Below are 24023 nucleotides of genomic sequence, written 5' to 3'. Positions count from 1 at the left end.
CACTCTTCCATTTTGTCTGAACATGAATTTTTGGGTTCATGCAACCTTGAAACTCAACCCGAAACTCAAGGGTTGTGAACCCATTGAAAGCACTATCGGACCAAATGTGCTAAGTTTTCTGCAGTTTGCAACATGCTGATTATTAGTTTAAGTGCTTTGTTGTTTTGAAAGCTCCATATGATCTGTGCACTGGATCTGAAAGCAGCTTAAACTGTTTAATTGCTGACCTCGTCTTTACTCTCTAATTGCTTGCCAGCACTAGGGTGAATTGTTTGTGCACAGCTGGCACTGTGGATGCTTTGGGGGATCCCAAATGATCTGAATTAAAGCTAGTAAATCTAAAAATATCCATTAAAGAAGCCAGTTCAGAACCCAGCAAAGAGGTGAGAATTAGGATAAAGTTAATAGCTGATCTCAAGTCCTAATTTTTTTAGTTAATCCCAATTTATTTATGCAATGGAGTGTGTGTGGGGGGGGGGGGGAGGACAACAAGAGAAGTTTGCCGCTGCATGAAGCTTTGAAAGATAGACGCAAGTATCACATGCTGACTTTTACAAACTGAATTTTTCATAAATAAAAGTATAATTGGGAGCTTAGGACAATGAATGTAATAGTCATTAGAGATAGTAATGCAAAAGGTACGGTCTAGTGATGTAGTAAACTCTCCATCCCTGGGTCTCCTTACCTCAAGATTAGATGTCTTTCTAAAAGACATGGGGTAAAATTTTCAAAAGTTTTCATAAAATTGTCATAAGCCAAAGTCCCATTGACTTGCAATGAGACTTAAGCTCCTAAATACTTGTTACTTTTGAGAATGAGATTTAGGTGCTTCTGGAATTTTACCCATGATCTCATTGAACAACAAGTTGTTGGGTTGGATTTAGGAATCGTTGAGTGAAATTCTACGGCTTCTGTTGTGCAGCAGATGAGATAAAATGATCATAGGAGTTCCTTCTGGCCTGAAAATATGAGACTGAATCAACTGCTGTGTTTTGGGTATTGAAAAGCCAGCTGAAACAGCCCTGCATTTTTTGTAATAACTGAATTATTATATGTAGTTTCTAAGGGCTGGAAAGTTAAATGATTCTCCATTTAGACTCATTTTGTGTGTAATTCTTTTTCCTTGGCATTCACAGACATAGCCTTGATCCTAACTCAGTTGTGATAGACTATTAATTTCCAATTCCACTCCCACTAATTAGTTTTCCAGGACCATGGCCCTGTACTGTCTGATTTTTGGTTTGGAGACTGTGATTCTGTAACATTTTGGAGACATTCAGGACTTGCATTGTACCTGAGTAGGAAGAGTCTAGGCTGCTGTTATTTTTTATTTTATTTTATTGATTGATTCATATTGCAGTAGCAGCTAGGAGTCCAATCATGGATTAGGATCCCATTGTGCTAGGCTGGATAGAAACACAGACAAAAAGATCCTCCCTGCCCAAAGAGTTTACAATCTAAGGGTACGTCTATACTTACCTCCGGGTTCGGCGGTAAGCAACCGATCTTCTGGGATCGATTTATCGCGTCTTATCTAGACGCGATAAATCGATCCCGGAAGTGCTCACTGTCGATGCCGGTACTCCTGCTCCGCGAGAGGAGTACATGGAGTCGACGGGGGCGCCTGCCTGCCGCATGTGGACCCGCGGTAAGTACCTTGTAGTTCGAACTAAGGTACTTCGACTTCAGCTACGTTATTCACGTAGCTGAAGTTGCGTATCTTAGATTGAACTGGGGGGTTAGTGTGGACCAGCCCTAAGTTTGTCACTTTCAGTTAATTGCCTTCCTTTCCATGACCATGCGCGTTGCTACAGGCACATGGTAAAAAAGCATTAAACTCTCCTAACCAAATTACAGTTTCTGTGGGAATTTTACTTTAGGTAGAAAATTCTAATGAGCAATGAGACCCGACCTGGTTCTCCTCTTATTCAAACTAGTGTAACTACATTGACCTCTTGGGAGTGACTCCTGATTTATACTAATGTAAAAGAGAGGAGAATTGGACTCACAGTGTCTTCATCAGTCATTATTGTGACATCAGATGTTTGGTGAGAGAAAGTGGGAGGCAGCCATTCATTCATAACTACTGCAAAGAAAAGAGAGGCAGAAATGTAATGTCTTGCAATACCTTTGAAGCAGGATTGTACTAATGTAGCATTACAAGCATCCATGTACCTCTGCTCTGTGACCATTTCCATAATGCTTTCCTCTTGAGCTATATTGATATATAAACTGTTAGTCTATATATAACCTGCTGGTCAGTGTGTCTCCTGCCCCCTCTGCATCCAATCCACCAAAAATATGAGTCTGTTACTGCCCATGACTCATGCTTTCAGCTCTGGAAGTCCCCAGTTCAACTTCCAGTGTGTTGGCCAAGATGGTGGCCATTAATAAGTAGGAGCTTGTCTTCAATTTGACCTATTTTGGGCCACAGACGCTCAGAATAAGCTTCCTCTGTCCAGAGAAGACTATAACCAACTGGTCAGCATATGGTGGGTCTTCCCCCTCTATTCCCAATCCACCAAGGATACGGGTCTGCTACAGATATTAACTGTAGAGCCCACTGTTTACTTTCAGGTTGGAGGTATCCAGTTCAAACCATGGTGTATTGACCAAGATGGCAGCCTTCAAATAGACACAGTCCAGTTTTATTTTCTGGAAGTGAGCTGAAAATTCTAATAACCAGACCCATATCCCTATTAGGGTTGGATTGAGAAGCAGCAAGAGTTTGTTATTTTTAAGAGAAAACATGATAAATTAGATGAGAGTTAAAATTAGAGTTGATTGAAAAATGGAATTTCCTTCATGCAGGAAATTCTGATATTTCAATATTTTATTTAGAGTCTCAAATAAGGAGGGATGAAAAGTTGAAAAATCAAAAATGTGGAAAAAAAAAAGTCTGAAAAATTTCTATTCAGAAATGTCAATATGTTTAATTTCAGGTCAACTCAACTTTAATCTGCATCTGTCTGAGTCACTGCAGTGCCTTATGAGAGTTGTAGTTTGGATGTCTCTCTTCCAGCAGAGAATCTGTGGCATCATAGGAGCTGTAGCATGTCCAGAAAGCCCAGCCCACAGGGGAGAATAAGGGTGTTAGGTGCCCAAACTACAGCTCCCATGGGGCACTGTGGTGGCTCAGATACAGAGGTTAACATGGATCTGAAATTCAACATTTTGATTTTCCCAATGGAGAATCAAAATTTTTTGCTAAATTTACATTTTCTTATGGAAGAATATTTCGACAGAAAATTCCTGAACAGCTCTAGTTAAAACACTAGCTGCTTCATGAAATAACACCTAAGAATTTCTGAAAATCTCTTATGCCAGCTAATATGTTCTCTTGCTATGTCTAGGTTGATGACATTTTGAATGCTGAATAACTTCTGGTGACACCCACCAACCTTCCAGTATTGTAGCTGTGATACTGTCAGTATGAGGCGGTGGTCAGTGGATTGGACAAAGCATGCTTTTCGTCAGCGTCAGGCAGAAGTGTCTCCCCCCACTTTCCTATTAAAAACCCCCATATCTATTGCAATTCAACCCCCAACAGTCCCCACTTGTGTCTGAGTTCCCCTATGACTTCCTTATAGTACACTAGGATCTTATAGAGCAGAGGATCTTGTTTCACACACACATCTGTCTTTTTAGAACCCCCGTCACCACAACAGCAAACACTTGGTTCTAGTGACCTTCTGCGCCAATAGCTCCATCTCTTTGGGGAGGGATAATGATTTTCCACATCTTGGCAGAGGAACATGCAGAGTCTGCCTCATGTTCCATCACCTCAGAGCCAAGAATTTTGGAACAGGCATTGTGAAGGCAACAGCCTTTAGGACATCAGACGAATGAGCCAATATTGTTAAATCTGTGCTAGTTTTTTGCTGCATCATCATGATGTCTAGGAATGAAATTTCAGAGATCTGTCCATCTTAGGTAATTATATGGACCCCTTTACCATAGGATGTGAACACCTCAATCTTTCTAATATACTTATTCTCACAACAGTGCTATTATCCCCATTGGGGGATAAGGCACCTAGAGACTATGTGATTGGGCCAAGATCACACAAGAAGTTGCTGGTGGAGCAGGGACTTGAACATAGGTCTCCTAAGTCCCAGGTTGGTGCCTTAACCATTGGACCATCCTTCTTCTCTATAAACACATAATTTTTTTCCTGTCTCTCTATTGTTTAAGGTGTAATGGAGAAATGAGACTTTTTCCACATGCAATTTGAAAATCAGTAAGGTGGAGATATATAGAGAGGTGCTTTCAGAAGATAGGAACTGGAAAGAACCTCTTGTGCTACCAACAACTGAGCTGCGTGATGAGGAAGAGAGATGGTCATAACGAGGTGAGCAGAGGGCTTGGGATTGGGCAAAAACAAATGCAAGGTTAGACTTTTAAATCCCTGGGTGTTGAAAAAATAAACAATGGCCACTGCTGCTCCACCTTGTGCCCCTGCTGGATTTCCACAAAGAAGAGCTATTAAACCCTGAATTAGGAGCAGAAAGTGATCGGTTAATGGTTCTAGTTTAAACAATATTTGTTATCAGTGTTGATCACCCTTGAAGATAGACAATTTCTCATTCCTAGCAAGGTCACTAGTTTAAATCAAGAAAGTATAATATCTCTGAAAGACTTTGTTACACAGTTTATCCATCCTTTGGGAACCACCACTGGATTTTAGAGTGAATAAGGATTAAGAAACATGTTTCTTATTTAGATAAGAGTGTGCATGTATTTTCTGCTCCCACATTAGTTACTGCCTACATTTCCGTTGACATGAACAGGAGCAGGGCACAAATATCTCAAGTGGGGATGGGTGGACCTCATGAAGTTCACAGAACTACAAACCCATCACCCTATTTTTGAGATATGACTAAAGAGCTAATTCACCTTTGCAAACCTCGTGTTGCCTGCCTACTCATTTCCCTTCCCTCCCTACTTAAGGAGATTAAATTTCAAAACAAAAAGACAAACAAGTTTTCTCAGGAGCTTGCAATACAATTTAGGTATTAAAGATGCCATAAAAGCAAGGTCGGCTAAGGTCAGTGCCCTCTGCCTGGTGTGTATGTGTATATATAACAGTGTTTATTTTTCATGAGACTCTTTTTCTCATGTGCTGTCTGTTTTTCACAGCCTCTCTTTGTTTCTGTCTCTGGTCCAATTATCGTTTATTTTTAAATTGTATTTGCTCCTCCAACAACTTCTGTTGCTTTTGTCACAGTCTCTCTTTAGAAAACATGAATTCAATAATGTCCGACTCTAACTTTCCAGCCTACTACATTAGAGTGGTTGCAAAATTAGGTAAAACAAGTTTTCCCTTTCTTAGCTTTAAGATAAAGGCAGGTGAATAAACCGATGATAACTGTGCAAAAATTGGGATTGCCTCAAACTGGGGCACCACTGAACTGATTTTCTTCAAATATGCCTTTTTTGTAGATTTCATTTTAACACTTAATAATCAAGCCAAGTCTGAAGACACTGTGTACTGTATGTAAGGTTGAGTAAAAGATTCTAGTTTGCATTATACTAACTGAAAAATAATACATAAAGATATGAGAGGATATATATTCAGGCGTGAGCAAAAGAGGAAAGAGTTGAAGTTGAGCTTGCAATCTTACCTCTGCATTTTCTGACTTCTGTGTACTTGATTTCTCAACCTTTGGGCTATGGAGAGAGAGGAGGGTAGGCTGTATGGAATTAGATGATTGTTTTTTGCTGTCCCTGAAAGTAAATATTATTAACAGAATTTGGTGGCAATATTTTAAATGAGGTTGATTTCAGATTTCCCTCATTCTCTAAAAAGTGAGAATATTTTTGAATTCTCAAAGTTTCTTTTTTAAAAACCTACCTGCGGTATTTTTGTTTTTGTTGAAGCTTGTAAGGAGTCCATTTTGATTTTACGTTATTCTATAAGTATTAAAATGAAAAGATAATAATTAAAAACCAAGGAGGGCAATTTTGAACATGGTCCTAAAGAGGAAAGCGTTTCCAACTTCTTCACTGAGAGTTGGTCCTGACCCATAATTTGTCTGATTTAAAGATCAGTGAAATCAATAGAAGCTTTCCCACAGACTTCCATTGTCTTTGGCGTAGGCCCAAGGAATGACAAACCAGTGGACTTTTACTTAAAATCCCAGCTTATTTTTATGTTTTGTGAATGGACACACCCTCTGCTTCTTTGTTGCCTAAAATATACTGTCTGCTCTTGAATGTCAACATTTTCCTTCTAAGAGGATGATGGAGACTTTGTAGCTTTCTGCTTTGGCAGATTGTGGACAAGGTCTTTCTGGGCTTCCCATTGACCAAACATGAGTGGCTAATGCCCCCACCTGGCTGTGTAGAGATACATAAAGTAAAAACTGAAGCGCATGTGCTCAGTCATAGGACACTGAAATATTGATCAACCTTTGCTGATATGTTCAATTAGCAGGCTTGTCAGGGAGATCCTGGTTTTGGTGCCTCAACCTTACTTCATTTAAGTCGATCATTTCCTATATCCAACAGGATAAACCAGATTCCTTCGCTTTGTTTGCCTTGGCCTACTGTGTCTCTTTATGAGGAAAATGGTCAAAATCAAGTGCTTCCTCTGTGTACTTTGACAGGAAACACTACTAATATGCTTTCCTTTTGTCGTATGCCTTGCTCTTTTCTCCCAGTGTTGTTTAAATATTTTCAGTACAATGACATATTTATTAACCCACTGCTCTCCACATGGGGTCAGACTTTGATTGGCCCATCTGTAAAGACTCTCGGTTAAGGTGGTTTTTCCAGCTAGAGTTAATAATATTACTACTATTCATGTAAAACTCTGAGACAGTCTCTTTAAAAATGGAAAACGTTTATCTAAAACAGCTGGTTAAGAGAGCATGAGGGCCCAGCTAGAGTTGGCGAGGTCAGAGGTCAGGGTTAACACCAATCTCTATGGAACTTTGAAGCTGACATTTTACAGATTATACGTGTCTCAGTGCACAGTGGGCATGGCATATAAATTGGTCTTAGAAGCCCCTATTTGTTCTCTGTATTTTTATGAGCCCACAGAGTTCTTCTTTGAAGCAGCACACACAGAAAATAAAAAGTCATTTTAATGTTGTGGAACTATTTGCAGTAAATCATGTTAACATCCTGGCTAAGGCTAATATAGCAATGGCACCTTCTTTTAGCCCCATACCGTGACTCAGCTACGACAAACTGCCTATGCTTCCTTCCATAGAAAATCCCTTGGCACTATAAACTGCTTGCTGTTGTATGGCAATGTAGGACTAGAAGAAAGCATCCAATTTCAGAGAGCTTGGGTTGCATTCTGGAACTAATTATATCATTTACTTTGTGGAAATCTTTTTTTTTTTTTTTTAATTGCTAGGTGTTTTAACTGGAAAATGGCGAATGCTGGAGAGCAACAAGAAACAGGCACTGTTAAGAGAATTCTGCTGGAGGCACTTTCGCCACCTAATTAATTTTCAATAAATGCTTCCAATAGGTAATTTGCTTTTGGCCAAATGTAAATCAACCGGAGACAAATAGGGTTAAAATTAGAAATGTGTGATGGGGACAATGTTTATGGACAAAATAACCTGGCACCTCTACAAATAATTTGCTGACAGTAATAGAAAATTGGACCACACAGATGTTAACAAACACTGAATACTGAGGTAGTTAAGAAGTTGATGAAGGAGGAAAGAACTGGCTAGAAAAAAGATATGGTCGACAAAGAGCCAGATCTTCCACTGGTGTAAATTGATGTCGCTCCACTGAATCCAATGCAGCTATGCCAGATGACACCATTTGAACACTTGGCCCATAAAGTTATCCTTTTTATTCTACTATTTAATAATTATGGGCCAGATCCCTCAGATCCTTACTCAGAAAGTCATCCTGTTGACATTAGTGGGACTATTCATATAAGGGCTACTCATGTGAGGAAAGGCTGGTGGGAGAGGGATCGGGAAATGCTGAACAGAGAACAACAAGCTGAAAGTAGTGACTCACTTGGCTGCAAGGTACCTTTAATATATCATGGCAAGACTGATTTTAATTAATCCTGAACTGTCTTTGATGATCAAGCTATCAGTTATCTATTTCAATAACCTACCTACTTAAGGCAGCAAGTTCTATTACCTAACTGTTCTTAAATTGAAAAGCTATTCCTAATAATATCAACTGTATTCTCATTGTCACAGTAGTTACTGGTTATGACATGAGAAAGGTGAGGCCATCCTCCATAACAAATTCTGACCTTTTTTGGACATTCTGACATGTAAAACACTATATCCATTTATGGCACTGTATTAGGATAAATTATACCCAATTACATAACTATTCTGGATAGTCTAGGTGTTGTTCAGAAGTTGAAGTGCTATCAATTAATATCATGACTCAGTGGCTGTAATTACTTTACTTTTTACTTTCTGGAACTTTAAAAGTCTGTTGAATCCTGCATTATAAATGTAAAAAATCTAACCAAACTCACCACATTTGCTGCAATGATTTAATATAGTCAGTGATAAAGCACAGGGCTGGGAGTCAGGAGATCTGGTCTCTAATTGCTTTGTGAATGTGTGCAAGCCACTTAACCTCTGTCAACTGGGGATGGTAAGACCCTTTTCACATGGGGACATAGGTGCTGGAACTAAGCGTGATGGGGGTGCTGCTGCACCCCCTAGGTTGAAGTGGTTTCCATCATATAAAGGGTTTACAGTTTGGTTCAATGGCTCTCAGCACCCTCACTACACAAATTGTTCCAGTACCCCTGCATGGGGGCACTATGATTACGAAACATAACTAATGTTTATAAAGCATTTTAGGGGATTGAAATGGCAGGCTTGGCAGAAGTGCAAATACTGCACATCTTAGGTTCCTGGTCAGCTTATTCAGTGGTTTGAGCATTGGCCTGCTAAACCCAGGGTTGTAAGTTCAATCCTTGAGGGGGCCACTTGGGGATCTGGTGCAAAATCAGTACTTGGTCCTGCTAGTGAAGGCAGGGGGCTGGACTCGATGACCTTTCAAGGTCCCTTCCAGTTCTAGGAGATGGGATATCTCCATATATAAAATAATAAACCAACTTCAAAAGCTTTGTAGGTTCAATTTGGATAAGTGTCTAAATATCTGTATGCTTTTCTGAGCCTTGAGCCTGCTCCCACTCCGGCTGAGGTCAATGGAAGTTTTGTAATAGACTTTAAAGTGAATAAGATTGAGCCTGTCTCTAGATTTGTGTTGGAAAAGCTCAAGAGAACAGATTCTCATAAGGTTTCTCTACCTCCTGTCTCTGGCCATGGCAGAAAAGCATCAGAATGTCCACCAGTATTTTGGGATTTCCACTTCTTTCCTCAGCTGGAACTAGGAAATGGAGAAGCAAGTGGAAATGGGAAAATATATTTTAAAAATGTGTGTGTGTGTGTGTGGTTTTTTTTTTTTTTTAATCTCAAGAAAGGCTTGGTTCAATCTTATTCACAGATTGGGTTTAATTTATTGTAGTCAAACTGCTTGAACTATTCCCCATAATAAGCCATTTGAGTTTCCCCGTCATGATTTAACATGATAGCAGGAAAGAATTTACATAGGACAATTTCAATGAAAATCACTGCAGACTGTTTTTTACTGTATCTTTGCTCTTTTTGCAGGGGTAAATGATACACTTCTTGTTTGCACCACTCAAACAGATGAGGCCTGATATGGCAACTCTTGCAGGTATTTAGATCAGCATAGATTCATAGATTAATTTATTTCAAGACCAGAAGGGACCATTGTTATCATCTAGTCTGCCCTCCTATATAATACAGGCCACAGAACTTCCCCCAAATAATTCCTAGAGCATATTTTTCAGAAAAAAAATCCAATCTTGATTTTAAAATGGTCAGTGATGGAGAATCCACTATGACCCTTGGTAAATTGTTCCAATGGTTAATTACTCTCACTGTTAAAAGTGTTACACCTTATTTCCAGTCTGAATTTGTCTAGCCTTAACTTCCAGCCACTGGATCTTGTTATATCTTTCTCTGCTAGATTGAAGAGACCATTATTTGCTCCCCATGGAGATACTTACAGACATTAATCAAGTCACCCCTTAACCTTCTCTTTCTTAAGCTAAATAGACCGAGCTCCTTGATGCTGTCACTATAAGGCACATTTTTAATCCTTTGCTCATTCTCGTGCTCTTTTCTGAACATTTTCCAATTTTATCAACATCCTTCTTGAATTGTGAATGCCAAAACTGGACATAGTAGTCTAGCAGCAGTACTAAATACAGAAGTAAAATAACCTCTCTACTCCTACTCCAGATTCCTCTGCTTATGCTTCTCATTATCGTGTTAGCTCTTTTGGCCACAGTGGATACGTTTACACGGGGATAAAAAACCCACAGCTGTTCCAGGTCAGCTGACTCGGAGTCATGGGTTCAGGCTCTGGGTCTAAAAAATCGCTATGTAGATGTTCAGGCTAAGGTTCGAACCCAAGCTCTGGGACTCTCCACCCTTCCAGTGTCCCAGAGCTTGGGCTTCAGCTGAGCCTGAACCTCTACACAGCGGTTTTTAGCTCCTCAACCTGAGCCCTGCAAGCCTGAGTCAGCTGACCCGGTCAAGCCGCAGCCATGTCTTTTATCCCTGTGTAGACGTACCCTTAGTCACACTGGGAGCTCATGTTCAGCTGATTATCCACCACGACCCCCAAATCTTTTTCAGGATTAGAATTCCCCCATTCTGTAAGTATGGTCAACATTCTTTATTCCCAAATATATACATTTGCAGTTAGCTGTATTAAAACACATATTGATTGCTTACACCCAGTTTACCAAGCGATTTAGATTGCTCTGAATCAGTGACCTGTCCTCTTCCTTATTTATCATTCCCCCAGTTTTTGTGTCATCTGCAATCTTTATCAGTGATGATTTTATGTTTTCTTCCAGATCATAATAAAAATGTTAAATAGCGTAGGGCCAAGTATATTATATCAACACTATTTCCTTTAGAACATAAAAACAGTCATACTGGGTCAGACCAATGGTCCATCTAGCCCAGTAACCTGTCTTCCGACAGTGACCAATGCCAGGTACCCCAGAGGGAATGAACAAAAGAGGTAATCATCAAATGATCCATCCCCTGTCGCCTATTCACAGCTTCTGGCAAACAGAAGCTAGGGACACCATCCCTGCCCATCCTGGCTAATAGTCATTGATGGACCTATCATCCATGAGTTTATCTAGTTCTTTTTTGAAACCTGCTATAGTCTTGGCCTTCACAATATCCTCTGGCAAGGAGTTCCACAGGTTGACTGCATTGTGTGAAAAAATACTTCCTTTTGTGTGTTTTAAACCTGCTGCCTATTAATGTCATTTGGTGGCCCCTAGTTCTTGTGTTATGAGAAGGAGTAAATAACACTTCCTTATTTACTTTCTCCACACCAGTCATGATTTTATAGACCTCTATCATATCCTCCCTTAGTTGTCTCTTTTCCAAGCTGAAAAGTCCCAGTCTTATTAATCTCTCCTCATACAGCAGCTCTTCCATACCCCTAATCATTTTTGTTGACCCTTTTCTGAACCTTTTCCAATTCCAATATATTTTTGAGATGGGGCGACCACATCTGCACGCAGTATTCAAGATGTGGGTGTACCATGGATTTATATAGAGACAATATGATATAAACCAAACTTGTAATCTCATCAAAAATATATCCTATTAATTTGACAGGATCTATTTTCCACAAACCTATGTGGATTGGCATTTATTATATTACCCTCTTTTCATTCTTAATTAATTGAGTCCCATATCAGCTGTTCCATTATCCTGCCAGGGATTGACGTCAGGCTGACAGGCCTACAATTACCCAGGTCATCCCGTTTAAGTATTGGCACAACATCTGCCTCTTATTCTTACAAGTAGCCCTTATTTCGGGAAGTAACCCCATTGAAATCAAGATCGACTGGTGCAAATAAGGATTGCAAAGTCAACTCTGCACTTTTGGATTTGAGCAGCCACTTACAGAAAATACGGGGTATTGTCTGACAGCTGTTATTCATGTGAGTAGTCCCATTGACTTCTGGTCTGATGAGTGTTTGAAGAAGGGGTGCTGTACTGGACCCAAGATCTTTTAAAGATTGTTGAATTAACAGAGAAAATGGGCAGGTCATTGGTGTTCAGTGTTTCCACTGATCCATCATATTCACTTCCCCTAGCTAGATAAAGAAACGACCCCCTGGGACACAGCCTGGTCTTTCTCTCTGGAAGAAGGTCACAAATTGAGTAGTGAAACATTGAGACTGATCATGTAAAATCATGGCAAGAAAACGAGATCTATTTTGTATTGTCTCAAAGTGTTTCCTTATAATCATAAACCATGAGGTGTTAAAGGGGTTAATAGGCTCTCAACTCATTGTCAACTAATTATCTTTAAGGTGTTGTCATCACATACTAATCACCGGGCTAATGCCAGCTCCACCACTGGGAGGTGCCCAAGCCGAAAGTAATTCATTTTGAAGTGACCTTCTTTCACTTAACAGCTGCTTAGTTGGTTAACTTAAACCATCACATGCACCCCTCCCCCCCCCAAAAAAAAAGCTTTCAGGAACTTTCATCTTTTTAAAAGGGCAGGAAACCCCCCTCCTCTCCAATAAACTGGTAGCCTGGTTAGCAGTAGGGGATAGCTTAAGGCACCATGGGTGGCTAAGATGTATGAGAAACAGATGTAAGCTCTTTGGTGATAGTCCTGCACTTTCTATTTATTGACAAATGAAGTAGGCAATGGAAGGCAATTAAAAACCAATGATTGCTCTCTAAAGACACAAACCATAATAGCAAAGAGGAAGAAACATTGTGTATTGGCCAAGGGTGGGGTGAAGAGAGAGAGAGAGGAAGTGACTTTGATTTTGTAGGCGAAAGCATGGTTGACATTTATAATTTGCTGTGATAGTTCTTTTTTTTTTTTTTTTAATGTTTTGGGTATGAATATAAAGGACTCCAATATTAGTTCTTATTTCTGTCCGCCATTGCTTTTCAAATGCTGGCTGGATGCAAGTTTATGTTTAATTTGTTTGCATCTGGATGGGAAAACTAGATTCAAACATAAGGGATTTATTTTTTTAACTAAAATGTTGATGGGAATGAGAGTAAAAGAGAGAGCGTGGGTAAATGGGATAATCAGTAAAAGAACTGTCATTCATTGCCAAAGTCAAACTTAGCTGACGTTTGATGTCAAAATCTGGGTTCATTAACCTTTCCTGTTCTTGCTACACTAGAACCTCAGAGTTATGAACACCTCAGGAATGGAGGTTGTTCGTAACTCTGAAATGTTCGTAATGCTGAACAAAACATTATGGCTGTTCTTTCAAAAGTTTACCACTGAACATTGACTGAATACAGCTTTGAAATTTTACTACGCAGAAGAAAAATGCTGCTTATTTTTTAGAGTTTACGTTTAACACAGTACTGTACTGTATCCCCACCCCCCCCCCTTTTTTTTTTTTTTTGGTCTCTGCTGTTGCCTGATTGCGTACTTCAGATTCCAAATGGAATGTGTGGTTGACTGGTCAGTTCATAACTCTGGTGTTTGTAACTCTGAGGTTCTGTTGTATTTTCTTAACAGAAAACCAAGACTCAAAGCTGAAGAAATAAATTCAAATGCCTTTACTCAACTCCTCCTGGCAGGGAGATTTATCCTTTTTACTAATCTTCTGTCCTGAGCACATAAGTTTGCATGATCATTTATCTCCTAAAGAGCTTGAGGAGTGTGTGTTCTGCCTTGTGGCCTGACCTCCTGACACACAGAATGTGCCGGCAGGTAATGGCATGGAAGAAGAGATTCTCTCTGCAGGCATTTTAACAGCCATTTTATATTTATTTCTAGGACAACACCTACTTTTCACTTAATATGATAAAAGTGCAAATCCATAGGCCTAATTTAAATGTGTCTTTATTCTGCAACCTACAATTCTGCAGCAGAGACAAGGGGAAAACCAAATCACCCTCCCAGGATGGGTCTTGTGGCCAAGAAGAATCTCATTAAAAATCAATTCCTCATGTCCATAAAACAAGTTTATTTTGTCTTGCAGGAGCCTGCTGTTAGCACTTACACAGTTCCATTGTGTGGAATTCTTGCCTGCTAGTTTTATGCCAAACTGCACACTGAACCATTAACGAGTTTCAATTGTATGCTAAGGTTCTCAATATTTTTGGTGTCATTTACTACAGGTTATTATGCCAGCGTGTGGTATCTTATTACATATGTTATTAATAATGATCACATGTTTAGGGTCTGAAGATTCAGACAAGACATCCAATATTTACATTTTGTAAAACGGGAAATGGTCAGAGCAGGAATGTGATTGGCCACCACTGGCTCCAGCTGCGCAGGTATTCAGCATTAACCCTCACAGGTCAGGATTTACGAGCCAACTGTTACAAAAATATAATGCAAAACACATTTTATAAGCACAAAAAGACAAGTCAATACAAGCCTTTTCCAGGTGGGTGTGAAAGGCACTTGCACTTTGACCTTGTGTTTCCAAATATATACCAAATACCCACACTTCTCAGGTATGACCACACACATCCCTGCGTGACCTTGGGCAAATCACTAAATCTCTCTGTACCTCAGTTCTCCATCTGGAAAGCGGAGATAATGATAAATACTTCCTTCATCTGTCTTGTGTATTTAGGACTTGTCTACACATGTAAATTAATCCAGATTAAGGTAGGATGTGAATTTAAAGAGGATTAAGAATTCCTGATTAACTCCATGTGTGAACACCGTTATTCTGGAGTGAGAGTGCCTCATTCCACATTAATTTAATCCAATGGATCTACCCTTTTTTATTCCCAAAATACCTTAATTTCTTGGAGCTAATTTGGAATAAAGCACTCTTATTCCAAAATAAGAGAGCCTACATGTGGAGTTAATCAGGAATAGTTAATCGTGAATAACTCTCCATGTAGACATGCCCTTAGAGCAAGGATTATCTCTGTATGCTTGTGCAGTGTCTAGTAAAATAAGTTTCTGATCTTGGTTGAAACCTCTAGTCTAGGCACTACTATAACATACATGATGATAATAATCAGCTCTCTGTAATTTAAAAGTGTTATCTGATATTACTGATCTTTTTTGCAAATTTGGGGAAGGCATAAATATACACACAATATTATTCAAGGTACTGCTAATCTCCTAATGTTTTATTTTTGGGTTAATCACAGCAGGTTGCTTAAATCCAAAATATCAAGAATAATCCGCACATTTATTCTAGGTTGTCTTCACCGTAGATTATAGCGAGCAGTGAGTGATGAAGGAAAAAATGAAAACCAAATTTATAAACTCCGAGTTTAATATGATATCTAATCTGTTATTTTAGTAATGGTAGCAAAGGGGGGCTGAGCTTCTATTCCTAGTGCATCCTGAACTCTGGGGGGATTTTCAAAGGTTTGCTAGGGGGTTAGGCACCCAACTCCTGTTGACTTTCATTTTAAAAGCCCCTTTAAAAATTCTATCCCTAGGGATTTAAATGGAAGTTTTGTTTGCAAGAGAAATGCAAAGCTGGGACCAGAGTACGCCCACATTCTAAAACTGCAAATTTAAAATGATGTCTTATATGACTGTTTATTGAAATCACACTGTTATTTTGCAACAGTGCATATTTATGTAGATACTAATTTACTGCCCAGTCACCATTGTGTCTAGATCCTAAGAACTTCACAATGTATTTCATACAATTAGCCACAGATTATAAAATCTTTGGAGAAGGGACCATCTTTCCGTTCTGTGTTTGTAGAAAAGCTAGCACAGTGGGGTTCTGGTGCATAACTGGGTCTCCTTGGTGCTACTGCAATACAAAGAAATAATAAATAAGCTTTTTCTTCCTATCAAGCAATTGGAAGGTAGGTTTTCTAAATTTTATTTTAACAGAACAAAATAAAATTTACTGCACTCAGAAATACCATACCTGACCTTCACCACTAAAAACACAGTCCATTATGTAAATTTAAGACGCTCCACCAGTACAGGAAAAGATCTAATTATCCCGTCTAGCAGAGGGGAGGGTGGCACACATGTATAATGTGTGGCCATGAAACTGATAACATTTAGTCTTCCATTACATCTCTAGACACGCGATCTGTTGTAGTTTATTGCTATATTTGCCTTTCCCATTATACAGAATTGTAATTAATCCTCATTACACAGTAAATAAATTAACTCATTTGTAAAATATAGAGTATTAAATTGTTTAATGAAAAACTTAAATGGTATTACTTAAAACATTGATATATTTTTGTCCTTTTTTAAAAAAAGCTACAAATTACTATTTAATGTTAATTTACTGCCATAATTTAACAGCACTGAAGTGGAATGTCTGAATTCCGGAGTAGATGCTTAAAGTAGCTTTAAAAATTAAAAATTCTGGTTGCCCCAGTGTATGTTTAAAGAAGAAGAATTTGTAAAGACAAGTTTTTTTCTTCAATCTTTGAAAAGAGGCTGAAAATATTGTTCAAATTTTATTTGCTTTTTAAAAAAAAATTGTTTGCAACTTTAAATAGTTTTCATCTGAGGCTAAAATATTACAGCCAAAATATCAAAATATGGAAACCTAAAGCTGATTTCAGTAGGAGTGGCTGGTGATCAGCACCTATGAAAATCAGGTTATTATTTATGGGGGACGCTCTCAAAGGCATGAATGCAAGTTAAACTTCCAACTCCTTTCAAAGGGAGTTGAGCCATTTGTGTCTTTGAAAATCTCTTCCTAGGTATCTAGGTATGTATTCAGGCATCTAATATTGGGAAGCCAAGTTTGAAATATGGGGCCTATCGTTTCTGTTCTGTTAGCATCTCTCCTCTGTTTTAAATGCTTTCTAACCTGCTGATTATTTCACAGGTCTTCCTGTCGAAGATCAGGAGCCTGCACTCACTTCCAAGAAGACAACAGGAGCCACTGGGTCAGGTCAGAAAGCTTTAGAGAAGCAGCACAATCCACTCTTTATTGGTGCTACTTTTGCTTGCTTCCGCATCCTCGCTCCTGGGTTGGCTTGGGGAGCGACTGTTAATGCTGCCTCTGAATCTTTTCTTCTGTTCTGGGAAACAAGTTAACATAAACTTTTATAGTGCTTCCCTAGAAACATATATTACTTTAACAAAATAAAACTACTTCCCCCTTATCAAGCATTATTCTTTTACATTTACAATTTGCCTGATGTACAGGAGTAATATTCCATGGTTTGCTACAACATATACGTTTATGACCCTTCTGTGGCAGATCAGACTAAACATAATTCATTCACAGCTACTTAGTGCTCTGGGAAATAAAGCCCTGAACTTAAATAACTATGGTGTGACCTCTGTAAAATATTATTTATGGTTGAAGAACTATTGTTATGTACATATCAAGATGTGCCAAATGTTATAAAACAAACACTAGTCAGCAAAGTTCACTGTTTACTGGCCTAGTTGCTCATGGCTTTGTTTCTGGTTATAGTCCTACAAATATCTGCAAATAGAAAAAAACTTGGGTTCCTTGTTAATTGGTAGGCAGTTCCTATTGTGGACCTCTACAGAGTCTATTGCAAACCACTCTAATAAAAGGAATGGCACAATATAGCTAAGCATTCTAGCTGCACGCAATACATGGTGTTCTGTCAGTGAAATACATTGACTGCTTCAAGTGCACAGCCACTGCCAATACCATCAAGAGATGACTGTAATTCATCTGCTGTTCATTTTTGTAAATTAGTTAAAAGAATGCAGGGTAAAAATGCCAAATGCATATGCAAGGTGTCCAAAGGGAACTCTGGGTTCTGTGTTTTTGTTTTCTAATTAAAATCCGACTGTGTGTGTGTGTGTGTGTGTGTGTGTGTGTGTGTGTGTGTGTGTGTGTGTGTTGAAAAATTGTAAGTATTTTCCACACAAAAAATTCAAAAGAAACCAAAATATGTTCATTTTATTCAAATTTGTTGCATAGAACTTTGCAAGATTTTCCGAGACAAAATTTTAAAAACTGGTTTTATTGGGGGGAAAAATGTCACTCCCCCCCTTGTCCCTTCCCTTTTTCAGAGACAAAAGTTGGCACAGGCAAGGATCAAACAAACAAGGACCCCTCCCCCAGTTTCCCAGTTTTTAATTGTTTAAAAAATTAATGAAAATTCTGTTTTGGTCAAAAAGTAATTTTTCATTTCAAAAAATGGTTTGATGAAGAATGTTCAACCAACTGTAGGTGGGCAATTTTGGCAGCTCTCATGTTTTATACTGTAGGACTGATACTGTAGCCATTTTTTCACAAGCAAGTCTCCCACTGAGGTCAATGGAATTTAAATGGGACTTAAGTGTTTTGCTCAGTAGGGATAGGCTTACTGGGCTTGTACTTAAGTGTTTTGCTGAATCATGGCCTAGGCTGACCAGCTGATGATCTTTCCTGACTAACTGCCGTGGTGCTGTAGGGAGTCGATGTGCACCATCTAGCAGAGCTCACTGACTAGTGTATAACTTATTTTTTCCTTTAGTTCCATCCCATTACCCAGCTACAGCCCTTGAACTGCTCTAAAAAGTTCTTCTCAACTGCCACTCTTTTTGCTGCAAGGCTGTTTGTTGTTAAGAAACAAAAAGTTGTTATGGGGTAATATTCCCCCCCCCCCCAAATATTCTGACTCAGAGAAAAATTGTCCTGTCAGATCCACACCATAGTGCTCATCTTCCATGCTCAGCATAGGCAGAGCTCCCGCTAGTGTCCAAGGAATGGCATGGAGACAGCAAAGTGTCAAAGTGAGAACTGCCAGGCAGATCTGAGAGGAGAATTTTGCCCTTAGTTACCAGAGCTAGAAGGCAAATAAAATATTTCTGTATGATACAAAGGGAATTAGATTCTGCACCACTCTGAAAGAGAGTTCAATTTTTGGGAAAGGGAAATCCAAAGACTTGGTATAGTTTTGGTTTTGTCCCAATCCTAGGCGTTGCTGCGCACCCTCAATTCCCACAGAAGGAAGTAGGCGTTGGGTGTACTCGGCAGCTTTCAGGACAACGTCTCTAATCTGTAGGAAAAGCAGATGGGTGTGGTAGCTTTATCTACCAGCCCAAATGCTCGGCAAGCTTCTACAAGATGCCCTCAGAATACTGCAGGTGCACACACACAAGCACTAATTTCCAGGAATACATTAAACAGTGATGTGCAAATACAGAGCTGTATGTGGAGTGTGCTTTGCGCATGCAAATTGCAGTGCCTCCCACTTCTATGGGCACATTGTTATTAACCCCACTGAAAGCGTAGGCTTATGTGTATTTGTGGCACTTCTTGTGACCCGCTGTTGCATTCTAACTTAGTTGGACTGTAGGGACCTGATTTTAAGAGGAGCTGAGCACCCACTCATGATTTCTCCCATATATGCTGCTTCAGTTCCTGTTGATTTTCATTGGTTCTTTTGATGATGAACATGTCTGAAAAGCAGGCTGAATACATGTAGCCGTTGCGGCATCTGGATCCAGTGGATCAGGCCCTGGTTTGAGACTTGGGAAAACTGGAGCCTATTCCTGGCTCTGCCACTGATGTGCTGTTTGACCTTGGGTGACTCACCTCTCTTCTCCGTACCTCTTTTTCCTCTGAGTCTCCCACCCTTTGCCTTGTCTGTTTGGATTGTGAGCTCTTTGGGGCAGGGGCTGTCTCTCACTGTGTGTTTGTACAGCGCCTAGCACAATGGAGTCCAGCTCTTGTTTGGCCCCCCCTAGATGCTACTATAATACAAATAATAATATAGCTCTAAAAGTTGTTTGTGTGTGTGTGTGTGTGTGTGTGTCATCACTTTAATAAAAATATTTTTTTTAAATGCAAGCCTCTGAGGGATACCACTTCTTCTGTAACACCCCAGCCTCCAGTTCTGCCTTCATTCAATTTGAAGTTATATCCATGAAATAAGGAAGAAGCCGGATCCCTTAGTTGAAGGAACAGGTTTATACTGCCTGGTGCATGTCCATGGGGCTGGTCTAACTAAACAGAATCAAATTAAAATGCTTCATAAAATTACAGCATTTTTTTTCTGTAAAACTGGATTTTTTTTTTTTTGGCTGTACTGGACCTGGATTTCATGTTTCATTAAAAGCAGCATTCAGCAGACTTCCTGTTTTCGAAAATTATGGGGTGATGGTACCCCCTAGTGGAAGATTAAGAGAAGTCCTGCAACAATTTACTGTTTGCAGTGTTATTGTAGCCATGTTGGTCCCTGGATATTAGAGAGACAAGGTGGGTGAGGTAATATCTTTTATTGGACCAACTTTTAAAAGTTTTAAAAGTTGTGCGAGAGACAAGCTTTCGAGCTCGGTGTAGCTTGAAAGCGGGTCTCTCTCACCAACAGGAGTTGGTCCAATAAAAGATATTACCTCACCCACCTTGTCTCGATTAACTGTGACAGCTTAATCACAGCATCTCCAAGGGAAGTGCCAAAGTTCCACATGCTGGTAGGGTTTTTAAAGCTAATGAGAAATTAGGGAGATGAATGGTAGGTGTGAGACCTCTTCCCAGCCATGCACTCCACCCTGCGAAGGGTAACACAGTTTAGTGCAGTTAATTTGGGGTACAATTTAAGGGCACTCCGTGCTGCAGTAATTTTTCAAAAATCAGAGTTCTGTTGGGGCTTTACAGTCCACAAGCCTGCTGGGAGGACTGAGGTTGGGGATTCAATGCTATTGCCTTTCCTCAGAAACTGTCTGTGGAGCATACAGCCAGGCAGAATACCTGTAAGGGATTTTGGGGTAGGGGAGTATGTGCTCCCTGATAGTTACTAGACCTCTTTCTGTTGGTGGTGGTGGTGTAGCTTATGCTCTCTCTCTCTCTGTCTGTACTGACTTCAGTCTGCTGGACAGTGTGGGAGAAGAGAGAGGGCCAAGCCATGATAACCCACATCCCCTTTGGAGTTTGCAGTATTGTGGCCCTGTTGGTCCCTAAATATGAGAGACAAGGTAGATGAGACAATATCTTTTATTGTACCAACAATCAAATTCCCAGCAAGCCTGGGAACTTAAATTTATAACCCTGCTGGACACTAAAAAACATGGACTTAACAGAGAGACTGGTTTTATGATTCATTACAACACACCCTCCTGCCTGCTAACCCTCAATTGCCCAATTCTCTTTAAGTGGTCTCCTAAAGCATGTTTGAACCCCTTATGCTTAACAATCTGTTCCACTTTGCATTTATCTTGGGCAGTCTCGGAAGAAGAGCTCTGTGTAACTCAAAAGCGTTTCCCTTCCACCAGCAGAAGTTGCTCCAATAAAAGATATTACTTCATCTACCTTGTATGTCTTGTGGTGTATTTGAGGGATTAGATAGGCCCCATTTCCTTTTTTCTGGGGGCAGTTTTGTGCTTGCAAATTTGAAGGTCCTGATCCTGCAATTGGATCCATGTGGGCAGATCCTTGAGACCATACAGAACCCCACGGAAGTCAGCTCTAGGTAGTGCACAAATCAAAGTAGTCTAAGTAGTAGAACTTCCAGGAGACAATCTGGATCATGGAAAGCAAACAGTTGCATAGATATTGGGAGCCTAGTTTACTCCCCAAAGACAATTGAAAGGAAAAGAATACATTTGAGAATATATATGTGTGTGTTTTTATTCCACCTGGTCAAAAATATTCACACTAAATATTTTTCTGACTGATGAAAGGCTTTTTTTTTTTTAAATGGAACTTTGCACAAAAATTGCTGACATCTTTGAAAATTTCTGCAAAATGTTAATCATTTGAAATAGAATATATATATTGAAATTGTGTTTAAATCGTTATAGAACATTTTTCTTTACCAGAATCACAGGTTTTGGTAACCAAAAATGTTCAAACAATTAAGTAGAAGACAATATTCATTTACCAGAAACTGTGATTTTTGGTATATAAAAAATTTTCATTAATGATTTCGAACCCGATTTTGGAAACATGTTTTAAAAATGGATAAAAATGTAGCTGAAACTTTGAAAAACAAATTGAAAATAGATTTATTTTGAACCTTGTAAAAGAAAATTTCCCACAAAACTTTTTACCATTTCACAATTAGCTCTATTTTTTAATTATGTTGTTCTCAATCATGGTATCCAAACTCATGTAACATGGCTTGAATTTCACCAAATAACACCAAAAATAGATCTTAAGTGTAGACAATAGACATTTGGTAACAATAGACTGGATCTTGCTTCCACAGAAATCAGTAGAAGTAGAGATATCTGTAGCAAACCTTTAACACAGTCAGTGGTACAAAATTTAATTTGGATTTTCACTTATGTCTGTATTTGTTTCTGCAACCTTCTTTATTTAAAAAAAAAATTCACAGTATATATTTCAGAATTGGTCAAAGGAGACAACTAGCTAACATATATTTCTTTATACTATTACCAAAGGGTGCTGTACTTCGCTTCTGATGGGTTCCAGCATAGGCAGAAAACTCCAGCAAAGTGGCAGTCATTCAACCACTGGGAGAAGAGTCTGAAAACATAACAAAAGTTATATCAATTGTAATTCAATTATACAATTTTTTTTGATAATGAGATGTACAGGAGGCTGTATTCCCACACTTGGAAATCCTTTTTTATCACTTTTCCAAGTTATATTTACAAAACACTTCTACTACTATTAGATTTCAACAGAATAAGTGCGTGAAACACGTTGGATTTGGATGTTTTAAAGAATGGTAATATAATTATGAGATAGAGTCTAGGGCCAGAGAAAATAAAGAACATATTAATAGCATGTCTGGATCATGGACTCTGATCATTCAGATGTGTGTTATCGTGCCTGACATCCTTTTATTTTACTCCTTAATTTGCTGTGTTATCAGAGTTTATAGGAATACTGCAGTATCCCTTTACATTGTTTGTGACTCCTCTGGTAGTGCTCACCATGTTCTGTGTTTTGGAAGCCACCAGTTAGAGCAGCGGTAAAAATATAGCTAGGCCTTTCATGTCTAATAAACGCAGTGCTGGTATGGTTTCTTCATGTTGTTGACTGTTGTGTAAAGAGCAAAAGACCCAAGTTATGTTTACATCTATATCATCCTGATGTAGTTCATGCACATTCGATGTCATGGTTCATTTTGAGAGCTTACGGGCTTGATCCTGAACACTTTGGACTTGCTCCAGCAGAGCACTTAAGCACACATCCTTCAATGGATGTAGGGTGACCAGATGTCCCGATTTTATAGGGACAGTCCCGATTTTTGGGTCTTTTTCTTATCTAGGCTCCTATTACCCCCCACCCCCTGTCCTGATTTTTGACACTTGCTGTCTGGTCACCCTGAATGGATGGGGCTCCGGGGCTACTGAACTGCTGGATGGAGCCAAAGGGCTCAGCACCGTACAGGTCTGAGCTGTGAGTGTACAGCATTTGCAGAAGGAAGCGGTGGGATTATAATTAGCCATAATTAACTAGTTACAGAATAACAAATGTTTTTTTCTTTCTTGGTGGTGTGTGAGTTTTTCTTTGTATTCATTTAGACAAGTGCTAAGCCCCACAACATGTGGATTTGTGACATGAAAACAAGGCTACTTTGTTTTCTTACATTACAGATAAAATAATCTAAATTAACCATTACTTTCTCCATAGTAATGCTACAATATTTGAATAGACTACCTTTTATTTTATTTGAATATATCCTTATTTTGACAACTGCTCAAATAAACTACGTGTAACAAGGATATAGGGTTTTGCACCTCTTTGTTCATTGAGGACACTATTCAGCAAAGCATCTAAGTTCTTCTCTAATAAGACATGCTTAAGTACTTTCCTGAAGTCCATCAAAATCAATGGGACATAAGCCTCTGCTTGAATGCTTTGCAGAATTGGAATCTAAGTGGTTAATGGTCACCTATTTAAGAGGACCTAGCCAGTAAACATTTCCGACAAACCCTGTAACCATTTAGGAATAACTGAATTGGTTGGGATTTTTGTTTTCCTTAATTTATTGTTAATGAATTGCAAGTGTCAGCATCCAGAGTAAACACACTATAGCTGTAATATGGAGAAGGGACTGCTTAAGTTAATGGCGTAACAGCAGAAGACATGGATGTGACTAACAGTTTGTTGG

General features: G+C 39.1%; 1 protein-coding gene across 1 annotated transcript in view; it reads left to right on the top strand.

Annotated features, from left to right (window-relative positions):
- The window catches only part of PRKCH (protein kinase C eta), a 221936-nt gene that overhangs the window by 17060 nt on the left and 180853 nt on the right, over positions 1 to 24023 (top strand). Inside the window, exons 3-4 of the mRNA XM_005285871.4 lie at positions 4195 to 4351; positions 16853 to 16918. Of these exons, the coding sequence (XP_005285928.1) occupies positions 4325 to 4351; positions 16853 to 16918 (93 nt within the window). The 5' untranslated portion in view covers positions 4195 to 4324. The remainder of the gene's footprint in view (positions 1 to 4194; positions 4352 to 16852; positions 16919 to 24023) is intronic.

The sequence above is a fragment of the Chrysemys picta genome, chromosome 4 (assembly GCF_011386835.1).
Source record: "Chrysemys picta bellii isolate R12L10 chromosome 4, ASM1138683v2, whole genome shotgun sequence".
Taxonomy (NCBI): Eukaryota; Metazoa; Chordata; order Testudines; family Emydidae; genus Chrysemys; species Chrysemys picta.
The sequence above is the reverse complement of the archived record's forward strand: the minus strand, read 5'-3'. Positions and strand labels throughout refer to the sequence as shown.